The 21,282-nt window shown below is 41.0% G+C and overlaps 1 protein-coding gene across 1 annotated transcript in view; it reads left to right on the top strand.

The window, feature by feature from the left end:
• FRAS1 (Fraser extracellular matrix complex subunit 1) overlaps window positions 1-21,282 on the top strand; it is a 518,223-nt gene that overhangs the window by 372,050 nt on the left and 124,891 nt on the right. Inside the window, exons 31-35 of the mRNA XM_061145732.1 lie at window positions 3,535-3,713; window positions 10,477-10,593; window positions 15,995-16,109; window positions 18,307-18,444; window positions 21,019-21,051. Of these exons, the coding sequence (XP_061001715.1) occupies window positions 3,535-3,713; window positions 10,477-10,593; window positions 15,995-16,109; window positions 18,307-18,444; window positions 21,019-21,051 (582 nt within the window). The remainder of the gene's footprint in view (window positions 1-3,534; window positions 3,714-10,476; window positions 10,594-15,994; window positions 16,110-18,306; window positions 18,445-21,018; window positions 21,052-21,282) is intronic.

The raw sequence follows: 21,282 nt of genomic DNA, 5'->3' as shown, positions 1-21,282 counted from the left end.
TGATCATAAAAACAATCAAGAAGTTAAATTTCTTAAAGGTATCCCAATATCCCAATATTCTGTTAAAGTATTAAATGGAACAATGCTCAATGAGGTGATTTTCAAGCCATTTCAGCTTGATAAATGCCATACAGACTTGATTTTGACCCTTTTCTACCATAACTCTCCTAATTAACTTCTTCCTAGGAACATAATCCTATTTCTGTGTGTTCAGAGCTCCCCACTGGTAATAATCAAATCACATTACCCTTAGGAGCCATTCAAGAGCGAAAAAGGTGGTGGGAACCAGAAGCCCACTTAACACAAATCTAATTACACCCATCTATCCTGGTTTTGTGAATTCTGGAGCCCCTACCTCAGAGCCAACCTAGCTACTAAGCACTCCGTCATCACACTGGGATGTTCCAGTTGAGCTTTAGGCTTTGGGGAAGACCTGACTGTGTAACTGAAGCCAACGTAAATTGTTCGTGTAGTATGTGCATGAAGAACCCACGTTCCACTATTTGCAGACTCATCACTTTTTTCAAATGTAAGTTTCGGCAAGTTGATTAATATGTGTACCTTTAGCAAATTTGAGAGTAAATTAAATGAGATGGTTTTATTGAAGCAACTTGAGTATCATTTGAGGGAGAATCTGACTTACATTGCCAATTCTAGGTTATTTAGCATAGTGTAAGGAAACTTCAATGCAAATTATCTCAACCCCAAAATAATTCACTGTGATTCCAATTCTTAAAACCTATTACATTTTCCCTTCAAGATTCTTAAAATATTGACTTCAATATCAAGGAAATCACTAGTAGATATCATTTTCTGCTTTTTAAGCCTGGACTGTTTTTTAAACCTGGATTCTCATATATTTAAAGAATCATCTCCTTGTATTTTGTCACACTATGATAAAAGCAGAGATGAGTTATAATGCAAAAGCTCTCACCTGCAAGGAGTGAACCCCACAAAATATCGGTATTTCTCCCTGTCTACTTGTGGGCTTGTCACAAAGAGATCTTGGATTCCACATACCAGTGCTGAATTCCTCATCTTCTTTTCTACCTGCTCATCCCATTAGTGGCCTCGCTTCCTTACTCATCACCCAACCTAATAGGTGATTATCTGATTCCTGCCTCGTTCTTACCCTTTACAGCCACACTTGTTAAATTTTGTTGCTTCTGCTCCCTTAATGATTCTAGTATCTGTTTATGTCTTTCTGATCTTACCTCTGTTACCTGAGTTTATTTCATCTGGGTTTTGCAGCAACTTTGTAATTGGTCAAACTGTCCACATAAATATTAGCTATTGTTGTTATTGGTTTTCTGAATTAAAATCCAGCCTCTTTCACAGAACTTTCTCATGCATTCTGTGTTCTGCTAAATCAGTTCTTGCCATTAACCTACTGAAACTCTCACAGTGGCTCCCAGTTGCTTCTGGGGCTGATCTCCAGAGGCAGGAACTGCATCTTACTGATCTTTGAGTCCCCCATCCCAAAGGGCTGACCACAGTAGTTAGATCTAGCAGGTGCTCACTGACTGTTTACTGGGTTGAAATTAATGAGATTAGTCAATATCTTATGATTCTTGTTAATCTGCATAGCAGGGCAATGGGTTTTTTTAATCTGGAAAATAGGTTTATTTAATTAGGACTTGTTAAGAAAACCCTGCTTAATTAGCTTTCCTGTTATAAAGCAGAATATCTAGTAAATTGATCTTTATGTATTTTTCTATTCTCCATATTTTCATTGTGGAAATCTCCTGTAAGAATATTTTGCAACTACCCACATTCATAAGCAGTCCACATCCTGGGAAGGCATGTTTATTAACAAGGTCTTATGAACAGAAGTTGAACCAGCAAGAGATGGGTAATGGAATTTGTGACTTAGGTACAAATGAGAAACAGTCCAAGAAAGAACTAGAGTGAGTTGATTTTACACATGATTATTTTAATAAGAATATTGATGTTTTTCTATTAGTTCAGTATTTCATCACTATCCAGGATATTATGTTCATTTTCAACTTGAAGTTGGTGCATGTTAATATTAGAATCAGTATTTCCTTTGAGAAAGAAAACTAATTTCTCTAGGGTAATCTAAGTGTACTGTTAATCGCCCAATATGTCTAGTGCACCAAGATCTGGTTTTTTCCTACAGAACATTTAAAAGATATGTGCAGTTTCTTTCTTTCTCTTTCTCTGTCTCTCTCTGTCTCTGTCTCTCTCTCTCTCTCTCTCTCACACACACACATATACACTATTCTCTCCCTCTTAATAGAGTGGTAGAGAGGCTTCTTTCGGATTTACTGTTAAGATTCATTTTCACAAGAATGCGACTTCTGTTTTTTTTATTTACTTTTTAGTTGAAGGATAATTGCTTTGCAGAATTTTGTTGTTTTCTGTCAAACATCAACAAGAATCAGCCATAGGTACACCCATGTCCCCTCCCTCCTAAACCACATCCATTCTTCTCCTTGGCCTTCACTTGAAGGAACATTCTCCTTGTGAAATTTTGATTGTTTCTATAACACCTCTGAATTTGCAATCTCACTTTAAGAAAATAGTAGCTCCAGGTGAAGAATAAACAATAGAAACAGATTGGTGTTTGTGGTGGTGTTTAGATGTAGATTTCATTACTTCAATTCTAATAAAGTTTAGAGAGTGAAGGAGGAAAAAACAAGATCAGTTATTTATCAAGGTAAATGTTGGCCTGTGAACATAAAATAATCATGATTGGTAGCAGAGTTTCACGACTAGGAAAATGAGCTTCAGATTCAAATCTCAGCTCCTCCATTTCGGATCTGCGTGACCTCAAACAAATTCTTGAACTTTTCTGAGCACAAAGAATTTTGTCTTTAAAATGCAGATGATAATAGCATCTTCAGGAGGATTAAGTAAACGCAATAAGGATAACCAACATTCTTTTTAAGCACCTATGAAGTATGTACTATTATTCTGTTTTCACCAATGAGGGACAGAGACTTATAGTACATACATAAGCTTACCCAACTCTATTTGGTGGAGCTGGGTTTGAACCACTGCTGAGGTGCTTTATGAAGAACCTGTCATATGTATTCCAGTATTAGGTATTATTATTTTCACTGCATAGAATTCTTCCAAGAATACTTTTTTCTGATTTTTTTCTAGTTTCCACTTTTGTTTACACCAAAAGTTTCCTGATTAGAAAACATTTGCTGTTCATAGGAAGTTGTGGGTAAAATGGATCTATTCAATGCCCAGTATTTGCAATGTTCACGACTATTAGAGTCTTCTTATATAATGTTAATAGACACAAGTCAGTAACTTAATACATGAATTGCCCTTGAATGTCTTTTAGCTTTTTTAACTGAAAGACTGGGTATTTTTTGTCTAAAGGTGGTTTTGATGACATCTACTGAGTTCTGTGTTTATGTCCTTTCCTTCACCTTAGATAAAAATAAAGAAGTGCATCATATCTTTTTTGTTAAAGAAAAAAGTGATAGAGAAGGAGATGAGAGTTCTGATTGACTTTTCCCTTTCCCAGGGTCCTCCCTAACTATGTGTTTTTCCTAGGGGAGGTGGTCCTTCTGGTTAATATGCCTGCAGACAGCCCTGCAGATGGAGGGCAGCACCTGCCTGATGGGAGGACAGCAACTCCCACCAGCACCTTCACCCAGCAAGATATCAATGAAGGTATCGTGTGGTACAGGCACTCAGGGGTCCCAGCCCAGAGTGACTCCTTCCGCTTTCAGGTACCCTCTGCTTCCTGAATTTTCTGATGTCCGGATGATCTGTAAAAAATCATCACCCTTATTTATAAATGATCCAAGTCATTTTCTATGATTGCCTGCAAGTCACATTTGGGAGGGAAAAAAAATGTAACTAGTAGCATCAAGAGATTTATTTTTAATTAATTTGCCAATTCAGCCTTATGATCTCTACATCATTTCATAGCAAAGAGATTTATAATAGATAATTGCTAAAGTGTTTGGCAAAAAGTATTTTCAAAATGTTCAAATGCCATATGGAGGAAACAAATCTTATTTTCTTTTTTCACATGTTTTTGAAACATTTACCATCTTATGATAAAGTCATGGGTTTAGCAGCCAAACTTACTGGGTTTATGTTTTACTTCTGCCATGTACTAGCTTTGGAAAAATTACTTGGTGAAACCCTTGAACTTCAGTTTTCTCATCTGTAAAACAGGATTGCATGGATTTAATGAGTTGTAAGGATTTAAACTAAGATCATGGTATCTGGTCCCATCACTTCATGGGAAATGGATGGGGAAACAGTGGAAACAGTGTCAGACTTTATTTTGGGGGGCTCCAGAATCACTGCAGTTGGTGATTGCAGCCATGAAATTAAAAGACGCTTACTCCTTGGGAGGAAAGTTATGACCAACCTAGATAGCATATTAAAAAGCAGAGACATTGCATTGCCAACAAAGGTCCGTCTGGTCAAGGCTATGGTTTTTCCAGTGGTCATGTATGGATGTGAGAGTTGGACTGTGAAGAAAGCTGAGCGCTGAAAAATTGATGCTTTTGAACTGTGGTGTTGGAGAAGACTCTTGAGAGTCCCTTGGACTGCAAGGAGATCTAACCAGTCCATCCTAAAGGAGATCAGTCCTGGGTGTTCATTGGAAGGACTGATGCTGAAGCTAAAACTCCAATACTTTGGCCACCTCATGCGAAGAGCTGACTCATTGAAAAAGACCCTGATGCTGGGAGGCATTGGGGGCAGGAGGAGAAGGGGGAGACAGAGGATGAGATGGTTGGATGGCATCACCGACTCAATGGACATGAGTTTGAGTAAACTCCGGGAGTTGGTGATGGACAGGGAGGTTTGGCGTGCTGCAATTCATGGGGTCGCAAAGAGTCGGACATAACTGAGCGACTGAACTGAACTGAAGGATTTAATGAGTTAATACAGATAAAGCATTTAGAATATTGCCTATTACTGTGTAAGGGTGTATGACTATCATTTATTTAGATTAGCCAAATACCAGTGCTGTAGACTAAATGTGTCCAACCGAAGTTCGTATGTTGAAATCTTACCCATCTATGTGATGGGATATGGAGGTGATGTCTCTGATTAGAATTAGATGGAGTCTTGAGGGTTGTCTGGAGAAGGCAATCCATTCCAGTATTCTTGCCTGGTAAATCCCATGTACAGAGAAGCCTGGTGGGCTACAGTCCGTGGGGTTGCAAAGAGTCAGACATAACTGAGGGACTAACACACACACGCACAAGAGGGTTGTACCCTCATGAATGGGATTAGTTTACTTACAGGAGTCACAGGAGTATTTGCTTCCAATCTCTGCTGTCCTCCATGGGGATATGATGAAAAATCTGCATTCTACAACCCAGAAGAGGGCCCTCACCAGAACCCAACCATAGTGGTACCCTGATTTCAGACCTCCAGGCTCCAGAACTGTGAGAATTACATTTCTATTATTTAGAAACCACCCAGTCTATGGTATTTTTGTTAGAGTAGCCTGAGCAAACTGTAGCAACCAGACCATAAGGCTGGTTTAATTTATTCTGTCAGTAAATTACAGAACAAGAAATTATACTGGGCACATTCTCTGTTATGAAATATGATTAGAAATTAATCACAAAAGGGTAAAAAAAATCAAACCATTTGGAATTTCTCAATAATTCCTAATTCTAAAACTGTTAAGAAATATTGATTAGGAGGAAACAACATATCAAAACTTAAATGATGTGGACAAAGTAATATTCAGAAGAAAATTGATGGCCTTAAGCTCTTATTATTGAGCAGAAAAGCATGAAAATGAATGGGCTAAATACTAAATTCAAGAAGCTGGTGAAGTATGAGAGAAGCGAAAGGAAAACATCAATAGACACAAAAGAGGAATTGACTAATTATAAGATTCTAGACTTGATAAGGATGTGAGAGTTGGACTGTGAAGAAAGCTGAGCACCAAAAAATTGATGCTTTTGAACTGTGGTGTTGGAGAAGACTCTTGAGAGACCCTTGAACTGCAAGGAGATCCAACAGTCCATCCTAAAGGAGATCAGTCCTGGGTGTTCACTGGAAGGACTGATGCTGAAGCTGAAACTCCAGTACTTTGGCCACCTGATGTGAAGAGTTGACTCATTGGAAAAGCCCCTGATGCTGGGAAGGATTGGGGGCAGCAGGAGGAGGGGATGACAGAGGATGAGATGGCTGGATGGCATCACCGACTCTATGGGCATGAGTCTGAGTAAACTCCGGGAGTTGGTGATGGACACGGAGGCCTGGCGTGCTGCGATTCATGGGGTCGCAGAGTCAGACACAACTGAGTGGCTGAACTGAACTGAACTGAGACTTGATAAATAAGTACAAAATCTGAATCTTTGGAAAGACCCATACAGTTAGAGAAACCTCTGTCAAAAACCTTTTAGAAATGAATAATTGAACAGAAATACAAAGGAATGAGGAAGTATGAATAAGAAAAAACATTTAAACACAGATACAGAAAAGAATTTAGGAAAGCATCAGAGAAAATATAAAGAAGCCCTCATGGTGATGAGCAACTTAACCATCCCGCTAAGTCTGAACCCATTTCCTTTGTCTAGGAATCCAGTTGAGGATAAACTATCAGTATAGCTCACCTTGTTAAAATCATCTTCCATACTAATAACCAGCAAGGTCCTACTGTTAAGCACAGGGAACTCTGCTCATTGTTATGTGGCAGCTTGGATGGGAGGGGAGTTTGAAAAAGAAGGAATACATATTTGTCCCTGATGGTTCAGACAGTAAAGAATGCACCTGCAATGCAGGAGACCCAGGCACGATCCCTGCGTCATGAAGATTCCCTGGAGAAGGAAATGGCAACCCACTCCAGTATTCTTGTCTGGAGAATTCCATGGACAGAGGAGCCTGGCAGGCTACAGTCCACGGGATCGCAAAGAGTCAGACACGACTAAGCAACTGACACTTTCACGTCATATGGATGGCTGAGCTCCTTTGATGTCCACCTGAAACTATCACAACATTGTTAACTGGGTATACCCCAATGCAAAATAGAAAGTTTAAAAAAATTATCATCCATTCTGTTCCTGATGCCTGGTGCACATATCTTCATCATCCAATTTATATTGTGTAAAAAAAAATGTGCTTTTCCAGAGAGCTGCCTGAAATAAACCTGGAAATCATTAAAATGAGATTACACTCAGCACACTGAATGTCTAGTGAGTGCGCAAACATGACATGCCCTTTGCCCAAGTTAATATTTCAATTTTAGCAGCTGGGGACTCAGCAGTCCTCAGGTAACGAGTCAGAACAGAGGCAAAGACCTCAATCAAAAGGAGTCACCTCGGCAAACTAGAATCCTCAGACCTGCCTTTGCCTTCATAGGCATCAATATGAAGAACATCATCAATATGGAGCATTTCCCTGGAAAGAGATTCTCAGTACCTGCTAAAATGATATTTGATGGCTTTTGCAAGTTGGTTACTAAGTAGGTTATTAGAAAATAGCAAAAGTTATTGACTTTTTGAAAACAAATTCACTGGAGTTTAAGACCTAAAACATCATTACTTAGAAAATGGTTCCCTTTGGAGAGTCTTCACATGTTTTGCTCAAAATGTATTTAGAATGCCTACCTGAAATCTCCTTCAAACTCTGTGGAATATTCTTTGGAAGATCTTCAATAATGACAGTGTATCACCCTTTGAAAGTGAATTTTAAAATATAACCCAATAGCCAAAAGTCATGCTGACTCATATCTGGTACAAAGAAGAGTATTATTTTTGGTTAAAACAAGGACGAATTATGAAGCAACAAGCTCAGTTTTCTTACATGTTCATGAAGGCTTTCCAATAAGTGCATTTTGAATACTGACAACATCTTTATTGCAAGTATGAAACAACTCTCAGATCATATTCTCTTGCATGTGGAAGCTTTGGTGTGTATGTTTTTAAAGCCTCATTATTTGATAGGCTTACCTCATATTTTGATGTGAAGTGACACAGACTCTGTAGCTATGTGCTAAAATAAATGGTTAGCAACTTTACCCATTCATCATTTTAGTGTCCCTCGGGATTTTAGACCATTTTTTAAAAGATGCTGTTCTAATGGTTCTTCTCTTTGTCCCTTTTTTTCCTTTCAAGCAGAAAAGGCAATACAATGAGTTGCATGGATTTAATTTCATTTTAATGTTGATATGCTGTCATGAGCTGTCAATGCAGTCCATCTGTTACTTTGCATCTAAGACTTGGGATTTATGCAATGCGAATGGTGTGAAAAAATTAGAGCATGGCATACTGAGAAGAAACCAGGCACATTTTTGGCCAGGGAAGGAGCCCTGGTTTTTGGCTTATTCAGATCACATTGACACAGCCTCAGGGGATGTGGTTTGAAAAGGACCAAAATATTTTATAGCAGTATCTTTGCTAGGGAAGCTAGAATTGAGACCCTTGCTTGGTAGTATGCTCACACCTTACTACCTGCAGAGTTCCATTCCTTTTCTCCAAGAGATAGGAGAACGTATCTTCCTCTGTCCTAATTTCCTAAAGCATCCAAATTGAATCACCGTGGTCAGTAGGAAGATCAGGAACCCACTGACCTAGTTTTAAATACTGGTCCTTAATGTCTTTTGACTTTGACACCTATAACTTTTTGACTTTCAGTTTCATCGTTTGTAAAAAAGGAGATAATAATATACACTCGGTGGGTATTTATAAAAAAAACTTTTGAAAAGTAGCTTGTACAGTGCTGAGGCTATGATAAATGCCCTGTCGCTAAGTCGCTAAGCTGTTGTTGTTAATATTATTTATGGCGACACTGTGAGATGTCTTCTTGGAAACATGTAGATATTCTGCAACTTGAGCTCTGTAGAGAACTAAGCTTTGGCGAAGGATGTAACTTTAGAAGACATAGAGAAAGGGCTGCTGTTCCTGCCTTTTTCTCAGGATTTGCAAAACCCTGCCCCTTCTCATATGTGTGCGTGTGTGCTCATTCACTCCAGTTGTGTCCAACTCTTTGCGACCCCATGGACTGTAGCCCATCAGTCTCCTATGTTCATGGGATTTTCCAAGCAAGAATACTGGAGTGGATTGCCATTTCCTCTTCTAGGGGATCTTCCCCACCCAGGAATATGTCTCCCACATTGGCAGGCAGGTTCTTTACCACCCGCGCCACCTGAATGCAATTCCACATGGCCACTTGGGCCTGACCAATTCTTCTATCAAGCACAAGGAATAAAGAAAGAAGGCAAGTTTAAGGGAGTGGCTAGGTAGCACTGAGGAAGGGGAGAGACTGCATGGGCAAACCATCATTTTTCAGTATGTTTGAAGCAGGAAGAAATTGATTTTGTGACCACTACCCTGATTGGAAGTAGATGGGGAAACAGTGGAAACAGTGTCAGACTTTACTTTTTTGGGCTCCAAAATCACTGCAGATGGTGATTGCAGCCATGAAATTAAAAGACGCTTACTCCTTGGAAGGAAAGCTATGACCAACCTAGATAGCATGTTAAAAAGCAGAGACATTGCATTGCCAACAAAGGTCCGTCTGGTCAAGGCTATGGTTTTTCCATTGGTCATATATGGATGTGAGAGTTGGACTGTGAAGAAAGCTGAGTGCTGAAAAATTGATGCTTTTGAACTGTGGTGTTGGAGAAGACTCTTGAGAGTCCCTTGAACTGCAAGGAGATCCAACCAGTCCATCCTAAAGGAGATCAGTCCTGGGTGTTCATTGGAAGGACTGATGCTGAAGCTGAAACTCCAATACTTTGGTCACCTCATGCGAAGAGTTGACTCATTGAAAAAGACCCTGATGCTGGGAGGGGTTGTGGGCAGGAGGAGAAGGGGGTGACAGAGGCTGAGATGGCTGGATGGCATCACCGACTCGATGGACATGAGTTTGAGTAAACTCCGGGAGTTGGTGATGGACAGGGAGGCCTGGCGTGTTGCGATTTATGAGGTCTCAAAGAGTTGGACACGACTGAGCGACTGAACTGACTGACTGACTGACTGACCGTAATTGTAAATGCTTTTAATCTTGCCTTGCAGTGATGAGGCTGGGATTTAGCATTTATAATCTAAGTGTAGATATCTGCACTGGGTAAAGATTTAAGTGGAATAAACATCACTTATATAATGTGTTGTATATGTTCATAATGAGACATTATGTAGCTATCAAAATTATGTTTTCAAGAATGTTTAATGATATAGCAAAATATCATAATATGAAGTAAATATTTAGAATATATAAAGATTCACATATGCCTAGCAAGAAGATTAAATTGAAATGCAGTGGTATATTCATTACTATTTATCGGTAGTGAAATTCTTGATGGTTTTTATTCCATATTTATACTTTCTTGCAATTTCAGAATTGCCTAAAATGTTTATTTTAAATGAATCTTAAAATATGAAGAGCAGAACAAAGATTGTAATGCCGGAGCATATAGAATTCAAAGACAGATGGTTCAAAAGGGAAAAAGTAAACACAGGCAAACTACTCTGCCCATCAGAGTCTCTCCGGCATGCCATCTCTTTGCAGGTGTCCAGCGCCACAGAGGCCCACGCCCATCTTGAGAGCCGCCTGTTCAACATTGCCATCTTGCCTCATGCTCCGGAAGCACCCCAACAGTCTCCAGGATCTTCTCTCCACATGACAGTGAGTTGGGTGGGAGGGCTCGTGGGTTTTGCTTAGAGGATGTAGGCTGATGATATCTACATGCGTGCTAAGTCATCTCAGTCATGTCCGACTCTTTGTGATTCTATGAACTGTAGCCTGCCAGGCTCCTCTGTCCGTGGGATTCTCTAAGCAAGGATACTGGAGTGGGTTGCCATGCCCTCCTCCAGGGGATCTTCCCGACCCAGGGATTGAACCTGCGTCTCTTAGGTCTCCTGCGTTGGCAAGTGAGTTTGCTTTTACCACTAGTGCCACCTGGATGAGATTTTACTTAATGCCTATCTTGGAACACAGACTCTGGGGTCACCAATGCATGCCAGCCCTATGAACACATTTCTCATTGATTTGAAAAAGCAATTCAAATTACCAGAGTGAAAGGAAGATTAGATGAAATCTACCCCAACCTCCCATCCATTGCTGCTGAACTTTTTACAGCGTCCCAATCATGGGCTCACTCCCTGAGTGGTGGTGTTCAGTTTCTAAGTCATGCCTGACTCTTTGCAATCCCTTGGACAGTAGCCCGACAGGCTCCTCTGTCCATGGGATTATCCAGCAAGAATTCTGGGGTAGGTTGCCATTTCCTCCTCCAGGGGATCTTCCCTACCCAAGGATCAAACCTGAATCTCCTGAATTGGCAGGCAGATTCTTTATCACTGAGCCACCAGGTGCTCATTGAATACCTGGATGGATTTTCAGGCTTCTATCCATTTGATGATCACTGTTTGGGTATAAATGTTTAGTCAGTTTAGAGCTCTACCTAGCTGGAGAAACTGTTCTTTGTTTTAAAAGTCCTGTTAGTAGTTTTCTATTATAAAAGAAATATCAGGACTTATCAGGGCTTCCCTGATAACTTAGTTGGTAAAGAATCCACCTTTAATGCAGGAGACCCCAGTTCAATTCCTGTGTCGGGAAGATCCCCTGGAGAAAGGATAGGCTACCCCACTCCAGTATTCTTGGGTTTCCCTTGTGGCTCAGCTGGTAAAGAATCCACCTGCAATGCAGGAGACCTGGGTTTGACCCCTGGGTTGGGGAGACCCCTTGGAGAAGGGAAAGGCTATTTGCTCCAGTATTCTGGCTTGGAGAATTCCATGGACTGTATAGTCCATGGGGTCGCAAAGAGTCGGGCATGACTGAGCAACTTTCACTTCTATTATAAAGGTTTCCTGGAAAAAGTGATGTCTATGCTGACTCCAGAAAGACAAGTAGCAAATATTCAAAAAGTCTGGGGATGGGAGGACAGGTTGGAAGGATTTGAGGGGTGAGGGCAAAGGGCATCACCAAGCATAGAAGGAACACATACGAAGACCCAGAGGAGAGAGACAATATGATTGTTGGGAAAATTGCCAACAGTTCAATAGGACTGGGGACATAAGAGAGGTGGAGGAGACTGGGGGTGTGGAGGTCTGTGAGCTGGATCACAGGGGGGCTTTGTGTGGGAAGGAGTGTGGACACATGGAAAAGTTTGAAGCAAGGTGACAGCTAAATTAGTGCATGAGGCTCAGTTCAGACAATTAGCAATTCCACCATAACCCTGTATCTACAGGACATGTAATGTCGGAACCCGTCTTCTAGACAGAGCCACAAGCATGAAGTCCTTGTCAATGAATCATCAGAGATCCACATTTTAGTTAGTGTCCACATAATTACAGTCCTAAGTGGTGTAGCAGCCCTGAATTGCAACAAAGACAGCAGGTAGAGTTTTAGAAATTATGGGTCTGGGACGTGACAGAGACATAAAAGGGGAAACAGAAAGTATTTAATGAATAGCTGGTATCGGCATTTCCACCGTAAACCATAATTTAAAGAAATCATAATTCAGCAACACTATAAAGTCTATAATTCATCATTCTGACTAGAGGAACTTGGATCAGAATTTTCTGTAAAGTGTAAAGAAAAATATGCATACACATTTCTTGCCAAATGCTAATGCAGTGTTATTTTGAGTTTAGAAGGGAAAATAAATGGGCCAGGAGCCATGAAGATGGCGTCACTCCCAACTCTGTGGCTGGGAACCTCTAACAACTTTTAAACACACTTAACTTTGAGGGTCTCAAGTTAGGTCTATCCTGTGTGATTTAGTGTATCACAGAGATTAGTCTACTATAAAATATGATCAGGCTATTGTTTCATTACTTAAAATATACATGGTTTATATTTCTTTTGATGTTAATTAGGGCCATTACTGTAGGACATACAAACTAATCTGTGTCAAAAGTGCATTTTCACTTCAGTGATTTGGGTTCAGCTAGCCACACAAGTTCTGTACATATTTGGTAGACACATCATGAATACATATGCCAAATTCATGCATGGTATATTCATGTATGTGTTTAAGGGTAAGCGTCTACTTCTCCATTCATTCAATTATTCAGTCACAAACACTGTTGGGCCCCTCATTTATGCCAAGTTCTGTGGAAGACATTGGAGATTGAGTGATCGCATAATATAGACTGTATTCTTTTTTTATTGAAATATAGTTGATTTACAATGTTATGTTAATTTTTATCAAGCACTCCCATGTACTGTACACTTGGTGCTTGAGATCCATGAACAAACTAAAATCCATGTTCTCATGGAGTTTACATGAATAGATAATAAGTTATAAACAAAATAAATAACTCTCATGTAGCATATTAAGGAGAAGCATTATGATAAAAGTAAAAGTAGATCAGAGTCAAGAGGATTGGAAATGTAGCAAGGGAGACCTAGGTTGTAATTTTAAATAAGGTTGTCAGGGTGGGCTACTTTAAGACAATGACATTTAAAGAAGGACTTGCAGAAGGTGAGGAAGAGCGAGAGCTGTGAAAATCCCTTAGGAAAGGGCATTCCAGACCCAGGGAACCATGCATTTAGAGGCATCAGGCCAGGAGCATGCTTAGATATTCAGGGAACAGCCAAGAAGTCAGTCTGGCCGGATCAAAGTGAGTACACAGCAAGAGGAATCTGCATGAATGCGGATGTGCAGAGTTAATGGGGTGGAAGGTGGCGCAGACCGGGGGAACAGATTGTGTCCAGCCACACAGACCGTTGTAGGGACTTAACTTTATTCTGAGTAACATGGAGAGTCAATGCAGGGTGTTGAGCAGAGGCCTAATGGCCTTTTTAAAGGCATCCACTGGTGGCTGTGTGGAAGTAGACTCTTGAGGAGAGGGCAAGAGCAGGTGGGAGGCCATGGTGGGAAGGCAGGTGTGGGATCTAGCTCCCCGCAGGGTGGTGGCAATGTCATGGGGAGAAGTGGTTGGATTCTGGATGTATTCAGGGGTAATATGGGTATTTTGAAAGCCATTATTCTGTAATCTTCTTATGCTGACAGACAGTTTAATAGGAAAGTGTCTTCTATAATGATTTCCATGAAATTTAATCTCGCATTTCTTATTGTTTCATTGATAAATATTGAACATTCCAAATAGCCAATATTAAAACTGATTTTTCTTTGATGTACCTCCACCTCAATTTTGCTTTCTTGAGAGAATCAAGTCCTTGCTTTTTCTACTTAGTGTCTATTTCTATTAGTAAAGAAATTACATCAATAAATTCTGTAATAAAATGTCTGCTTTCTTGGCTGTAATGCATTTCTCTTTTCCATTATTCTGTGTTCAAAATAATTCTCTTTTCTTATCACTTTATTGTTTTAGGGACATCTAGATTTTCAAAAATATCCCATAATACCTTGAGAATGTTCAGTCATTCTGATGGTTTTGAGATGAAAAGTTGGCAAACAGTATTGAACAGTGCACCCAGCCTATACTTTTTGTCCATGAATCTGTGCCTGCATGTGTACGTGTTTATAGATGTATGCACACATGTATGAGCTGTAAACACCTTGCATAGGATATGTATTTTTCTTGTGTTGTCCTTCCCCGTTTTATTTTAAAGAGACCAGCTGCTATTTGCAGTTCTGATTTTCCTTGCTCATTACATTCCAGACCTGAGCAATGACTTGAAATATGACTCTGTACTAGAGGGGGTTGTCCTAACCTGCAAGTGCTGCCTCTCCCCAAGATAAGTATGGCTTGGGGACAATTACAAAGCAACTGCAATCTTCAGTCTTTTCGTGGTTAAAAGGAAGAACACCATGCCCTCCTCCATGAGACTTCCTGAGCCCTTCTTATTCCTTTCCTAGATGGGAAATTCCTTCTGAAAGTAGCATAGTTTGGAAGAGCAGTTTGTTATTGTTTAGTCACTCAGTCGTGTCCAACTCTTTGCGACCTCATGGACTGCAGCACTTTAGGCTTCCCCATCCTTCACGATCTCCCAGAGTTTGCCCAAACTGATGTTGATGCCATCTAACCATCTCATTCTCTATCTTCCCCTTCTCCTCTCTCCCTCAATCTTTCCCAGCATCAAGGTCTTTTCCAGTGAGTCTATGAACAGTATGAAAGAGCAGGAGAGCGTGTCAAACTCTAACCCTTCAGGGATCAATTAGAAAGAGCCTGTGATGAACCAGATATTTTTGTTCTGTTTTAGTATCAATATATGTGACCCAGGCAAAGGGCCCATGTTCACTCTCCTTTTCAATTTTCTCCCCTCTACTCTGTTTTTGCTGCTGTTCCCAAATCTGTGTTAAGCCTGGCCATGGAATTCTGAATCTTTCTGTCTTTTGTAATGTTGTCACTGTTAATGGGTTGTGAACCCACACAGGTGAATGGATAGTGAGAGCTGTACACACATTGACTTTCCGATTAATTTCACTTGAGTCCTTCCTTGGGTCCTGAAAGCTAGAAGTGAAAAGCAATATCTGGTTCTTTAGAGCAGTATAATGGAGACAAAGGGAAATACTACTTCTATAAGCTTTAATAAACACGTAGCTCTTAAACCTCTGAGCTCCAGTGGTGAGCCTCTTTGGCATTTGAGGCAAGTTCATCTTTAGCCACTGAAACCATCAAAGTTAAAGAAAAGAAAAGAATGCATCACAGTTCCCATCAGCAAGCTGGGGGATGGGAGAAATTCTCACCAGATCCCATCTTAGCCCATTAAATTAGAGGGCTGTGAGGATCCAGCTGTGAACAGTAGAATCACTAACTGTGATGGTTTAGTTCCAAACATGTACCGCTGTGAGCTCCAACCAGGAATAAGTGATCATGTTGGGATTCCCACAGCATGTGCCGGCACAAACCCAGGAGGCCAAGGGCAGGGGAGAGAAGGGTCAGGTGCAAGACCCAAAGAGAACTCTATAACCCCATGAGATGCTTAAGGCAGGGACAAGTCTGCAATGTGGGAGAACCCATCCTTCTTTTGAACTCTCAGAGAAAATTTTGCTCTCTGTGACAAATTAAAAAACCCAGAGGAAGTTTTTTTTTTTTTTTAATGGGTTTTGTTTTTGCCTCTGGCTTTTGTTTTCAGCACGCCATTTTTTATTTCTTCCCTCTCAAATTTTGTGTAGGCTCGGGAAGATGGCCTGACCGTGATTCAGCCTCATTCTCTCTCCTTTGTAAACTCTGAGAGGCCAAGCAGAAAGATAATATACAACATCACTCTACCTCTGCATCCAAATCAAGGTAAGACAGGCAGTAAGTGATCTTTTGAGTGATGCTCTTTGTCTTCTATTGTTGACCAGCCTTAAAAGCTCTGGGATTCTGTCGGCTTCTGCTTGTTGATGATTTAAGGAGTAACAATTATTCATCACCTCTGAGTTTAGAGCCATTTGAGAGGGAGACACTATGGTCAGACAGGTGGAGATGAATGTGTCAGGTTTGGTACTGACAGAGCTGTGCTGGAGAGCATGGGGTGCAAATAAGTTCATCACTCTTTGAGCTTCCCTCCCATGTGCAGGCACGACTGGCCAGATCTAAGCACACCTGTAGGGACAGAGCCGGCCTTGGTGAGGCTCTCATAAGAGAGTGGAACAGAGTCAGCATGTGCTAAGGACAAACTAAGATCATGGTATACGGTCCCATCACTTCATGGCAAATAGATGGGGAAACAGTGGAAATAATGACCGGCTTTATTTTCCTGGGCTCCAAAATCACTGCAGATGGTGACTGCAGCCATAAAATTAAAAGACGCTTGCTCCTTGGAAGAAAAGCTATGACAGACCTAGACAGTGTACTAAAAAGCAGAGGTTATCACTTTACTAACAAAGGTCCACATAGTCAAAGCTGTGGTTTTTACACTAGTCGCATACGGATGTGAGTTGGACCTTAAAGAAAGCTGAGCACTGAAGAACTGATGCTTTCAAACTGTGGTGTTGGAGAAGACCCTTGAAGGTCTTGGACAGCAAGATCAAACCAGTCCATCCTAAAGGAAATCAACCCTGAATATTCATTGGAAGGACTGAGCTGAAGCTGATGCTCAAGTACTTTGGCTACCTGATGCAGAGTATACTCATTGGAAAAGACCCTGATGCTGGAAAAAACTGAAGGCAAAAGAAGAGGGCGGCAGAGGATGAAATGGTTAGAGAGCATCAGCGACTCAGTGAGCATGAATTTGAACAAACTCCGGGAGGTAGTGGAGACAGAGGAGCCTGGCATGCTGCAGTCCATAGGGTTGCAAAGTCAGACACAACTTAGCAACTGAACAACCACAAAGAACAAGGAGCTTTGCCAGACAACCCAGTGGGGCTGACCCACACAAACTCAGTTTTCCCTCAGTGGATAAGTTACTCCTCCTCTTTCTTCTTAACCAAGGTAATAAGTACTGTTTATGACTTCTTTAAGTTTACACAGTGCTTCTACATATTAATACCCTGTGAGCTTCAAAAAAAAACAAATGTATTTACAGTAGCATTATTGGTCACCCAGATGAATTCTCCAGGCCAGAATACTGGAGTAGGTTGGCCATTCCCTTCTCCAAGGGGATCTCCCCACCACAGGGATCGAATCCAGGTCTCCCACATTGCAGATAGATTCTTTACCAGCTGAGCCACCAGGGAAGCCCATCAGTTCTGTACCTGTGAAAATCAGAAACCACAGTCAGCCCCTAAGGCTTTTGTAACTTAATGATAATCCAGTTCTTTGAATAATTAAGATCCACATTATTGTTGCCAGAAATCATCACAGAGACTGAAGGAAAGAAAGTAGATTGAAGAAAAGTCTTTACAGCCTCACCAGGAGACCAGACTGTGCCATTTTGGAGCAGCTTTCACCTTTGAACCTGAACTTAATTGAGAGAATCTCATAATTACAGTTCATTGTCTGTGACTTGTAAGGATTTCCCTGGTCTAAGCCACATTAGAGGGCAGTCGTTTGCATCTTACTATTGTTCGTGAGCAACGAATCCTGTGCTGTGCTATGCGTAGCCTCTCAGTTTTGTTCATCTCTTTGTGACCCCATCGACTATAGCTTACCAGGCTGCTCTATCCATGGGCGTTCTCCAGGCAAGAATACTGGAGTGGGTTGCCTTGCCCTCCTCCAGGGGATCTTCCCAACCCAGGAATCGAACCCAGGTCTCCCGCATTGTAGATGAATTCTTTACCAGCTGAGCCACCAGGGAAGCCCAAGAATACTGGAGTAGGTAGCCTATCCCTTCTCCAGGGGAATTTACCCAGGAAGCCTGCAATGAATCCTAGGCAAGAGTATTTACATTTCAGATTTGCCCCTTTCTTGAATAACTAGAGAATAGTATGCCAAGAACACCCTGAGAGCAATTGTTCCTGATGGATGACTTCCACCAGTGGGAAAGGCAGCTTTATGTCTCTAATCATTGTCAGACATCAGAATTACTGTTGATGCTCATGCAGACTCTCTTTCTTTCCAGGCATCATCGAACACAGGGACCAGCCTCACTCTCCCATCCACTATTTCTCCCAGGAAGACGTTAACCAGGGCAACATCATGTACCGTCCTCCCACTGCAGCCCCCCACCTCCAGGAGATCAGGGCCTTTTCCTTTGCTGGTAATGCTTTTATCCCCCTCTATTTTGAGGTGCTCAAACTGCTCTCTGTGAATCTTCATGGCATACTTTCAATAAATCTTTATTTTGTGTCTCCTAGGTGGCAAGGCCTGAATGAGGCCTTGGAGAGCTAGTGGTGAGCAAAAAGAGGCATCTTGGCAAGTTTGGGGATCTAGGTATAGAGACAGAATTTGAGAAATAATCTCACTGAGGGAGGTTTAATTGCAGGCTGAAATAAGTGCTCTAAAAATAAGGAAGAAAGCTTATCCCTCAGTGAGGGATGTTCAATCACAGGCTGAGATAAGTATTCTAAAGATATGGAACTGAATGTAACAAGTCTGACCTAGATTAAGGGTCCACCGGAGGCTGTCTCAGGGAGGTCTTGATGGTAGAGGGGTGGGTAGGAGCTAACTAGGCTGAGTGGTGTGTGTTGGGATCATTGGGAGAACATTCTGGAAAGAAGGACATGCATCCCTGTGCAGAGGCCCTGGGAGAGAGAGAATATGACTTCCTGGGGACTGAAAAAAGTCTTTGTGTCTGGAATGTGGAGGGTTGAGCAGAGTGGGAATGAGCCTGGATGGGAAGAGAGATGGCAGGGGCCCTGTGAGCCTGTGGAGACATGGAGCTTTATCCCAGAAGAAGAAGAACCTGGTGGGGGTTTTAAGATACAGGGGGCTGGCTTTTCATAAGGAACTCTTTGACTGCAGTGAAGAGAGAGAATTTGAAGAGGAGGCCATGGCAGATGGGCATGTGTGAGAGGAATCTAGTGAGAAGGATCTCATGCAGGCACCTTTTGGGATTAAAACCAGGATTTGACAAAAATATCTTTAAAACCCACTGAAATGTTGTGAAGTAATTAGCCTCCAACTAATAAAAAAATTAAAAAAAAAAAAGAAAAGGTTGACCAAAAGAATAACTCCCATTTCTAATTCAAGCAAGTGTATGCCCTTCTATTAAGTCAAGACAGCCTTAATCCTTGCCACCCCCTTATGTGTCCCTTTGACCAAGTATTCAAAGCTGCTAAGTTTTAAGTCCCTTCCACTAGATATTGGGATGGCCAAGAAATTCATTCAGATTTTCCCATAGCATCTTATGGAAGAGCCCAAACGAACTTTTTGGTCACCCTTGACAACAGTTCTTTGCTTTGGAATGCCTCTAAAAATCTTGAAGCCTGTTTCTTTGTAATCTTTAAGATGTTTATGTCCTTTGTGGCTCAGAGGTAAAGCATCTGCCTGCAGTGTGGGACACCGGGGTTCAATCCCTGAGTCGGAAAATCCCCTGGAAGAGGTCATGGCAACCTACTCCAGTACTCTTGCTTGGGAAATCCCATGGACAGAGGAGCCTGTTGAGCTACAGGCCTTGGGGTCGCAAAGAGCAGGACATGACTGAGCAACTAACACTTTCACACTTCCAACACAATTAATATAGAGAATTATTTTTGTATAGTAGCTTTAATCATACAGAACAGTTGGTGATTTCTAATGGTGAGTTGAACACTGGTTGAATAGTTTTAGAATTATGTTTTATAGTATGGCAAAGTTTTAAAGTAATATTTGCCATTATTTATACAGATGCAATTGTCTAGAAGATAAGTAACTCAGATTAAAAATCCCTAAGCATTGGGATAAACCTCTTCTCTAAGGAGTGTCCTCAATGTTTGTGTGCGTGTTTAGTCGCTAAGTCATGTCCAACTCCTTGCGACCCCATGGACTCCTCTGTCCATGGGATTTCCCAGGCAAAGATACTGGAGTGGATTTCCATTTCCTTCTCTAATCCCCAGTGTTTACTCGCCGGATAACTCAGAGCCAGTGAAAATGTTCATGGTCCTCTAACCCCAACTTTACAAGACCCACTTTTTACGAGAAACTCAGGTTATCCAGGGATTAGAGGAAAAGAAAACATGTCAGCCCTGGTTGAAGTTATTTCCGAATCCACTATAATCACCTGTGTTTCTGGAGCCATTTTAGAGACAGCAGAGTTGTATCCTGTATAATCTATGGGATAAATGCCATGAGGTAAATCTCTCATGCTGTTACAGTGTGTAAATCAATGTCCCAGGCATCACTCAATTCTACAGTGAAACTGACCCACCAGAAAGCCTTGTCAGTGATATACGACATTACCCACATTCACCCATTTGTAGGATTTTATGTACTGGTAAAATGGAACCTGAATGAATCTATTATAAATCACTCTAACTGCTATGATATAAAATTATTCCACTCTGTGGTTCTTTTTGTTACTTAAAATTAGTATTGGCCTCATTAAACTCAACATAATTTTAGCAAACAATCTGGTGATCTTTCCTTAAACCCCATGGACTGTAGCTCACCAGGTTTTTCTGTCCATGAGGCAAGAACACTGGAGTGGGTATCCATTCCCTAGGGGATCTTACTGACCCAGGGATTGAACCCAGGTTGCAGACAGATTTTTTGCCATTTGAGCCACCAGAGAAGCCCCTCTTAAACCATAATAATTTACTTTTCTAACTTCTCCCCTAATTATTTTACACTTTTTTCATCCATTTTTGGCCCCCAAATGTCCAGTATAATCATTTTCTGTCTTCTCTTCTTTCAGGTCTCCCAGAATCAGTGAAATTCCACTTCACAGGTAAAAATTTTAATTGCAGTCTTTCAAGAAACCTTCCTTTTGCTCTCTTCATTGTTACTTTAGCTATTTTCTAAAAGCTATTTAAAAGTTACATAACACAAGTTTCTTCTAAAATAATCACATGGCTAGTTAGATAGTGATAGCTCAACTTTGTATTCATAGGAAAAATGCTCCACCAAGGATACGAAAGATTAGTGTTCTTTAAGCCCAATTTCAACTTGTTCTATTATT

Source organism: Dama dama, chromosome 6 (assembly GCF_033118175.1).
Source record: "Dama dama isolate Ldn47 chromosome 6, ASM3311817v1, whole genome shotgun sequence".
NCBI classification, from domain to species: Eukaryota; Metazoa; Chordata; class Mammalia; order Artiodactyla; family Cervidae; genus Dama; species Dama dama.
Note: the sequence above shows the minus strand (reverse complement) of the source record. Positions and strands in the feature narration are given on the sequence as shown.